Below are 8,602 nucleotides of genomic sequence, written 5' to 3'. Positions count from 1 at the left end.
TCTATAGTTAAATCGATACCTAGCTACAATTAATCTACTTATTACCTACATTATCTACTATTAAGTTATTTATAACTAACTCTATTTATTCTTATATAAGCTATCTTATATTTTAGAAAGTATTTATTTTACCTCCTTACGATACTTTCTTTACACTCAACATACAGGAAGCAGGTTACAGAGGCTCGGGCTAGGTCAACTGCGCCGAGGTTTCTCGTGTCCTCTTACTCCATCAGTTCTTTCACAACAAATGTACCGACAACCACTCAAACTCACCGAGACAACTTGCCTGCCGTGTCTAGTTCGTTTCGACATACGGACAAAACAGTGGAAGTCATGCAGATCCGAGATATCCTCAACCTGGAGAAACTGTATGTTTTAAGTAGCGGTTTGCACTCCACGTATTGAACATCCAAATACAGTCCACTCATAGTTCATTCTTCTACTACTGAATTTTCTTGGCCATTTGTTGCATCCCAGTCAAGCCACACAGACAGTATGTCGTCGACACAGTATACTGTTGCGGAGACAGTCACTGTTCCACGGTTGTCCATCTCGTCAAGGCCTAGGAATTTGGCGCCTCGGCCCTTTTCCTGGCGACCATACTTGGAGCTCACACGCTTCAGTAAGCCCGCTGGTCTCTTGGGCGTCTACTTCCCCTATTTCATAGGACTCCTCTACTCGGTCAATCTGACCAACCCAAGGGGCCTATCCGCAGCCGACTGGTTCAAGCTCATCGTTGTCTTCTTGCTCGATGGTCTGCTTATCCGCAGTCTCGGCTGCGCCTGGAATGACACTGTCGACCAAGATCTTGATCGCCAAGTCGAGCGCTGCAAGAAGCGGCCGCTCGCCCGTGGTGCCATTACGACACCAGAAGCTCTCGCTGCCACACTCCTCCTTTCCCTCGCCCGCCACGCCTTACTTTACGCAACGCTTTCACCTCGTGCAAACCAGCACGCCCTACTGATCACCATCTTGGGCTTTGCTTACCCCTTCATGAAGCGCGTCTGCAACTTCCCACAGCTCTGCCTCGGTCTGGGCGTAGGATGGGCTGTTTTCCTGGTTGACGCTGCTGTCGCCGATGGCTATAGAACTGGCAATGTCTCTAAATTCAACAAGGAGGACCGCAACAAGGCTACATTTGCTATGTTCGCTTCCCAGGCCCTGTTCAACATCACGTACGACACCATCTATGCCTTCCAGGACATTCGCGACGATCTCAAGGCAGATGTGGGTTCGCTAGCTGTGGCTGTGCGTCACCAGCCCAAGTTGTTTCTATTGTCCGTTGCAAGCGCTATGGCCGCCCTCCTGTGGGTCGCCGTATCGTGCGGCCGTCTCGTACTCGGCCCATTCCAGGCTGGCGCCGTCTTCGCTTCCCTCTCTACAATGGTCATGTTGATCCGGATCAATGTGTGGAACCCGCGTATGTGCAGGGACTTCTTTGTGCATAGCCAGTGGTGGGTGAGTGGCGCTTTGCTGGCTGGTCTTTTGGGAGAACTTATAATGAACAACATGCAAGAATAGGACTCAACGATAGGAACGATATCTAGTAAGACTATTGTGGTGAGGTATCACGTTATCAGACTACAGATATATACTGCGATTTCCTTTTATACATAGATAGTGGCATCAATAAGTCTTTTGGCAGCGACAACATCTCGATTTTGCTCTACCATCACATATATATATACTATTCAGGTCTAGATACCGCAATACAGTATATCATACCTTTTTGGGCACGTGGTGGCCTAGGTCGGGCCGAGCCAGGTATTGTCACATCTCCCAGCTCAATTACAGGTGGCTCTTTAATATTTTTTTTGGCTCAATCTCATTCTCATACTATATGAGAAGCTTCTCTGCCAGTGGGGGAAGTAGCAATCTGGTTTCCAGTTCTTTACTTATACCTTGCAGCATAAATATTAGGTTTAAGAGCAATGGCCTTCCATGTATACTGTTCTAGATAGCTAGGCCAGTCTTACTTGAGCTAGGGTCTAGTTTTGTTACCTCCTTTGCTAGCGCATCTGCTTCTTTGTTTCCTGTGATGTTTTGGTGGCCAGGTGCTCTCGAGACTTAGATAGGTAAATAAGATATAACTTAGTTACTTATTAGAAAGCTAGTAATCAGTATAGTAAAAGACATATAAATATAGACAAGTTATAGCTATATAATTCTATAGTATACTATATAGAGGGCTTCTAGTTTTATAGAAAAAAACATACGAGGAAAAGAAGCAGAAGAGAAAGTGGGGGATCTTTATCAAGGCTCTTCTACGGAGCGATCTCTCCTTCCTCAGCTAATGCCTCACGCATAGACTTGCTGTTGGGGTCAAAATATGGCTTCTCGCCAATTCCGCAAACGCGTTGACCAAAGCGCTCGCCAAAGTCATCGTAGTCCATAGTGGCATTGTGAACCATGCTGCGGTTATCCCAGATGGCTGTTTCACATGTTAGTATCTGACCACTTTTCTAATATGAAAGAAACATACCCATGTCATTGGGGTTCTGCCATCTGAAGCGGCACTGCAGGTCGTGATTGCGGAGCACAATGTTCATGAGCCAGTCTAGGATCATTTCGCTCTCAGGGGGAGTCAGGCCGTTAATAGAACCGGGCTGTTGGGGAAACAGTGAAGTTAGTAAAGTGCATGGGACTCGGACTGGGAAGTTGGATTTGACAGGTAAACACGTACATAGGCGCCAATGGCGAAGACACTCTTCCACCCGGTAACGGGGTTGGTGCGGACAACAGGGTGCACTGCTTTCAAGGGAGTACCCGTGTTCTCAGGATGGCCTCTTGCATCGGTATAGACTTTGATATTCGCGTTCTTGATAATTCTCTCAAAGACTGTGGTGTCATATTTTAGCTATGTAATGAGTTCAAGGGTGTCTTAAGCATTCTGACTTACATGGTGCAGTGTAGTTGGCAGTATGCTGTTCAAGGAATTTTCGCATGGGCTCGCTGAGGCGGTCGTAGACCTCATAGCCGGATGCCCATAGCGTGTCTGAATTAAGTCAGTTAGTATGGGTGGATATAAATGTAGCTAAGGGACTAGCGTACCTCCTCCAGCAGAGGGAAGCTCAGTTAGTCGTAGGCACGTGTAATCCGAGGGTACTTGCTCAGACTGAATGTCACTATGCCATGCCTCGAGCGCCTGCCTTGCATTTCCCAAGTCACGCGGAGTGGCCTTGCCATTGACAGCTTTCCTTTGACGAGAGTTGATAGTGCTGATTTCGAGGTCATCACCGCCCATAGCTTGCCGGGGGTTGAGCACGGGATGAATGTGCAGAGTTGATTCCTGAGGCTTGCCGACAAGCTCACCCATGCGCTGGATCATTTTCTTTTGGAGATCATTGTTCATGTCATTCTGGTTACGGAAGAAGACAACTCCACGTCGTGATACTACAAAGGATACTCGTCAATTCTGTTTTTTCTTGGGGAGCATGTTTGCCTGCTTACCTGTTATGGCAAGGTCTCTAAGCAGGTCATCTGAATTGGGCGCATTCATCATCTGAACAAGGTTTGCTTCTGGAAACTCTGTGCCCACAGTAGGCGTGACCCTGAATTGATTTAGGGAGTTAAGAACGCCCTTGAGTTTTAACGGCTTTGGAAAGCTGGTTTCTTGAGCAAACCCTCTGCGCAAGCATGGCGACCGAATGGGCAACAATAGTGAGGGACGAAGCGCAGGTGTAGCGCGGCCAAACATGATATTCCCGGTTTTCAACATCGTGACTGGTGAGGTATCTACTACTATGTGATAGCAAACGGTAGCAAGAAGGATAAGATTATAGTCTCCATGTGTGCAGACTTTGCGACTGTAATATCAACCCCCAAACCTCCCGCCTCTAGCCACCATTCGAATACCAACTAGTCGGTGTATTTTCCAGAGCTTACTATGGTACGCGGTGCATATGTAGGGGACCTTACGAGCTAGCAAGTTTCATCACGAAACTATTTAGGCGACTCCATGATCTATGACCCATGGTCCATGATTGTGCTAGGATAAAGATGGTTTAGCGTGTCGGGTATCACATATTAACTCACACTTGCTATAGCTGATGCACAATGACCCCACTATGATTCGATACGTTAGCTCGGTGCATTTATGGAAAACCGGCCCAGACTCACTCGACGGATCATTTTCAAAGACCCTCCCGTGCCCGCTCCCAAGAGTAGTTATGGTCTCTGACGTTACACCTTCATTTATTCACCGAGGATGCAATTGCCGGACGTCTTCAATTGACCGTCTGACATGGTCCCCCAGCCGGCAAATGTAGAAACCGAGAACCGAGTACCATGCTACAATTTGATTTCTCTATTTGAGGTGTTACTCACATATCTAAGAGTGGTTTATTCTTATACAAAAGTACATAGTTTCCTCTTCATCTTAAATTTCTCTTTAGGGCGTGGGATTTTTGTTCAGAAAATTGAGTTCCTTACTATATTCCTTACGACACCATCACCATTCAGGAGATTTTACGTTACCAACTCGGCCATGGCCAAGAAGCTCATTGTAATTGCTGGTGCGACCGGCAATCAGGGTTCCGCAATCGCCCGTGGATTGATTAAGACTGGAGATTGGCACATCCGTGCCGTGACCAGGAACGTGAACGGAGAGAAGGCAAAGAAACTCGCTGCTGAGGGTATGGATATTGTCTACGGTGACTATAATGATGAAGAATCTATGAGTAAAGCCTTCGATGTGAGTCATTCACTCCATCTTCTCTTCTTTGGAATAACGTCTAATATGTAACTAGGGCGCGCAAGCCATTTTTGCGGTGACCAACTGGTGGGATGCCCTCTTCAGGGGCGCTAGTCTGAGCGAAGCTGGTGATATCGAATATGCCCAGGGTTGCATGCTTGCAAGGCTGGCGTCTCAAGTGAAGACATTAGAGCATTATATCTGGAGCACATTGCCAAACGGGGAAAAACTTACCGAGGGAAGAATCCCCGTTCCCCATTTTGACTACAAGGCTCAGGTCGACGATTACATCAAGGAGACCTTGCCAGAACTGGCTGCTAAGACAACCTTCCTCATGTTTGGTTTCTATCCAACAAACTTTGCCGACTTCTCAATGTTGAAGCCAGTGCCAGTAGTAAGTCCTCCCAACCCTCGAGAACACGGTATCCACCTGGCTAACGAAACTGTCTGTAGAAATCTGCTCCAGGAAAATATCTCTGGATGATTCCAGCAGCTCCTTCGACTCTTTATCCCATGGCTGGTGACATGAGCAAGGAGCCAGGTATCTGGGCAAGGCAAATTTTGGCCAACCCCAAGGTATCACATGGCAAGTACGCCGCTGTTTGTACTGAGGTGCTTAGTCTCGGAGAGGTGCTCGAAACATGGTCTGCTGTTTCCGGAAATCAAGGTATATATGTTGAGGTAAAAGAGCATGTTATCAGTGATTTGTATGGTTTGCCGGGAGAGGAGGCTCTTACGGGAGTTAGGTTTGGCATAGAAGTGCCCGATTGGTGGGCGCTAGCGAAGAAACAGGGTGTCTTCATTACCATGGAAGATTTAGGTATCTCAAGAGACGAGGTTTCCAACCTTAGGCAAAGTTTGGAGGCTATTAAAGAGTTTTTAGGTTAGCTTTATATATTGTGCAGGTACATAAGGTTACTAATAACCCTTGGGCAGAAGGTACGATCTAGGCTAGCGAGTATAAGAAGAGGACTCTACAAACAATAGATAACGATGCAATTCCAGAACGTTGGGTTTATCATATCTCCTCTACTATATCTTATTCTTTAAATTAACGATTGTATGCTGTAACGAAGGTGAAGGTAAAGGTATTTGTAGTCGCTAGAGAAGGACTCATAAGTATCACATCCTCTACACTCTTCTTACATAGTACAGTAGATTTCGGAAAGTAAAAAGTTCCTTTATCATAACACTGAAGAACTCATCAAATAAGGGCTTGTGATCTTTTTCTTCTTATGATAAGAGTAATTTTCGGAGTTTTGAAAAATACATCCAAAGCGACCACGTTTGAATCTAGTAATTCGTAAGGAAGTAGAGGTAGTTGCTCTATGCAACCTTTTATCAATAACAGTTCTACGTTGTATCTTATTTAGTTCTAGACTCTTTATCTGAAAATAACCACACGCCGTAATTGCGAATTTTGCCGCGCAGCACGAGCACGATCTCGGTGCTTTTTTCTAAGAGACTGGTTCAAAATGCACCGATCTTAGGGTTGCAAAACCAAGATAAAAGTCAATGGGGATCCAGAGGGGAGGATTCATCCACTAAACTCAGCCGACCAAGATGCTTTCGGGAGTTGCTCTGATTACAATGGCGGGCTCAGGTAACAGATCTTTTCTCTACTATTGCAGTTGACGAGTTGCAGACCAACTGACGCGGCTTCGCAGGCTTTGGCCAGAGTGCCGCATACTCGCTGGCCAAGCACGGCGTGCGCCAATTTGCGTTGTTTGACACCAACGCAGCTGGGCTACAAGAGACAACGCAGGTGTTGGCCACGAAGTACAATGTGGCGGATGTCCTGAACGTCTCGACTGACTGCAGCACGGAAGAGACGGTCGAGGCTGCCGTCGCTCAGGCGGCGGCTCGCTTCGGCCGTATCGACTTTGCCATCAACAATGCTGGCTTTGGTGGACCTATGGGGGGCAGTCCTGACGCATCACCTGCAGCTTTCGATGCTCACCTGAAAGAGAATGTGACAGGTGTGTGGCTATGGCACCGGGCCGAATTGCGACAGATGCTGCGGCAGGAGTTGCGCGATGGGCGCTACGGGCGTGGTAGCATTGTCCATATCTGCTCGGTACATGCACTTGCAGCCTCACCGACACACATTGCCGCCGGTGCTTACGTCGCCGGCCGGCATGCAATCCTAGGTCTCACGCGCTCAGAGGGCGTGCTATATGCGCCGCAGCAGATACGCATCAACGCCCTCTGCCCAGGCTACATTGCGTCCCCTCTGGTTGAGTCTTCAGAGCACGTCAAGACCCTCGTCAGTAACCTGGTCCGTGAGCGTGTGCCTGCAAATCGGCTTGGGGAGCCCGAGGAGGTTGCCGATGCCATTGTGTTTCTGGCCAGCCCCATGAGCAGCTACATGTATGCTCAGTCATTGGTGCTAGATGGGTATGTGGTGTCGTATAATCTTATGTGAGAGAAAGCGCAAGTATTAATCAGAAATAGGGGCTATCTTGCACAGTGAGAGTTCTATGGTGTTGAAGATTCTTGATGTGTTTGGATGCTGTATATATATAGATCTGCCCCTGGATGTCTTGGGCACTTGATACCAAGATCAGAAACATGGACAGGGTAATTTACAAACAAATCACAATGCCGAATTCAATGACCAGTTTTTAATATGGGACCTGAGGTTTGTGAGGTTTATTCGTGTTATTATACCCTTTTGATGAATGCGTAACAGACTATAATACAAAGTCTTATATGAACTTCCTTAAACTCGCACGACCCAGACTCATTCATCCGTTGCACGTCGCTATCTGCGATTAAAGTATCGTACTTGATCCGCTGTTGTTTAGCAGTGACTTCTCTTTGAGGCGGCGTATGGATATGCGCACAAGACGGAGATTGGCACGCACAATGTCGAGACAAGTTGGGGCAATGGCCGCAAGGTCAGTGGCGGTTGGGTTGCTGGTGAATCGCTCAGGTGGTGACGAAGACATGGATGGTGTAAGTCCAGATGTGACGAGGGCAGCCTCTAGAGAGCCCAGGACAGCAGAGAAATTGATGAGGCGTAGAGTTATGAGTTCATTGCTGAGAGCATCGGCTTCGTCGGCAGCAAGATCGTAGTTGCCAAGAGAAAACTTCCACGGCTGAAGTGAGAGCTGGCTCTCAGAGTGGTTGTTGATGTTAATGGTGTTGCTCAGATTGCTGATGTTGCTCCTGGTGTTTGAATTGTTTGTGGTCGTGGTAGTCGTGGTAGTCGTTGTGGTCGTGGTAGTCGTGGTAGTCGTTGTGGTGCTGCTGGCATCTGTCGACGCCTCGCTGGCATCGTTGTCCATGAGATTCCACAGCCGACACAGCCAATCAACCAGATGAGCACATAGTATCGTGACAGCAGTAAGCGGCAGCCGCTGTTGACGACAACGCTCACAGCTCAGTACGGCAAGGCTGGGGCGCTCTGCTGTCGACGTCGCCTGGAGCGCTGTTTCGAGAGGGACTTGAGACGACGTGGTGAGCTCTCCGACGTGGGCCAGCGTCCGCAGGACATAAAATGCGCATGTACAGTCTTGCATCTTCTCTTATGTCATACCAGTGTCGCGGTCATGGAGTACTCAATGTTATACAGAGGGGTGACATAGAAAAAAGTACTATGTTACAAGTAACAAGAAGGATTCTCTCCTTGACAAATGACGAGATGGCTGAAGGCCTATGGACGTCCACGTCAGAAGGTAATAATCATCGCGGGGCCAGGTCACGTAATAAGCCATCCCGCCAAGAGCAACTATCTAAGGGATAGCAGGACGCCTTAGAATAGTAACTATCCCTAATATTATAACTATTCTAGAGATAGTAGAGAAGTAAAGAATAGTAGAACTAAAGTAAGAAGAATATAAGGATAGATAGATTTTATTATTATTCTTATTATAGTTAATTTTTAATTATACTTTCTTATTA

General features: G+C 47.2%; 5 protein-coding genes across 5 annotated transcripts; 3 read left to right on the top strand and 2 right to left on the bottom strand.

Moving 5' to 3' along the window:
• Positions 1-498: 498 nt before the first annotated feature.
• Positions 499-1,524, top strand: COCMIDRAFT_10277 (uncharacterized protein; the record flags this gene model as incomplete). Its single annotated transcript, XM_007695631.1, has 1 exon — positions 499-1,524. One exon carries the CDS (start codon positions 499-501, stop codon positions 1,522-1,524), a length of 1,026 nt encoding a protein of 341 aa, XP_007693821.1.
• Positions 1,525-2,267: 743 nt separating this feature from the next.
• Positions 2,268-3,700, bottom strand: COCMIDRAFT_110908 (uncharacterized protein; the record flags this gene model as incomplete). The annotated part of the gene is made up of 6 exons (XM_007695630.1): positions 2,268-2,434; positions 2,486-2,609; positions 2,687-2,841; positions 2,903-2,998; positions 3,055-3,396; positions 3,454-3,700. The coding sequence occupies 6 exons, from the start codon at positions 3,698-3,700 to the stop codon at positions 2,268-2,270; spliced, it is 1,131 nt and encodes a 376-aa protein (XP_007693820.1).
• Positions 3,701-4,489: 789 nt separating this feature from the next.
• On the top strand, positions 4,490-5,584 carry COCMIDRAFT_110912 (uncharacterized protein; the record flags this gene model as incomplete). Its single annotated transcript, XM_007695629.1, has 3 exons — positions 4,490-4,696; positions 4,752-5,090; positions 5,150-5,584. 3 exons carry the CDS (start codon positions 4,490-4,492, stop codon positions 5,582-5,584), a joined length of 981 nt encoding a protein of 326 aa, XP_007693819.1.
• A 675-nt stretch (positions 5,585-6,259) lies between these two features.
• On the top strand, positions 6,260-7,169 carry COCMIDRAFT_41850 (uncharacterized protein; the record flags this gene model as incomplete). Its single annotated transcript, XM_007695628.1, has 3 exons — positions 6,260-6,299; positions 6,364-7,093; positions 7,151-7,169. 3 exons carry the CDS (start codon positions 6,260-6,262, stop codon positions 7,167-7,169), a joined length of 789 nt encoding a protein of 262 aa, XP_007693818.1.
• Positions 7,170-7,470: 301 nt separating this feature from the next.
• Positions 7,471-8,220, bottom strand: COCMIDRAFT_110907 (uncharacterized protein; the record flags this gene model as incomplete). Its single annotated transcript, XM_007695627.1, has 1 exon — positions 7,471-8,220. The coding sequence occupies one exon, from the start codon at positions 8,218-8,220 to the stop codon at positions 7,471-7,473; it is 750 nt and encodes a 249-aa protein (XP_007693817.1).
• Positions 8,221-8,602: the final 382 nt, after the last annotated feature.

Source organism: Bipolaris oryzae (assembly GCF_000523455.1).
Source record: "Bipolaris oryzae ATCC 44560 unplaced genomic scaffold scaffold_368, whole genome shotgun sequence".
In the NCBI taxonomy this organism is placed as follows: Eukaryota; Fungi; Ascomycota; class Dothideomycetes; order Pleosporales; family Pleosporaceae; genus Bipolaris; species Bipolaris oryzae.
The sequence above is the reverse complement of the archived record's forward strand: the minus strand, read 5'-3'. Positions and strand labels throughout refer to the sequence as shown.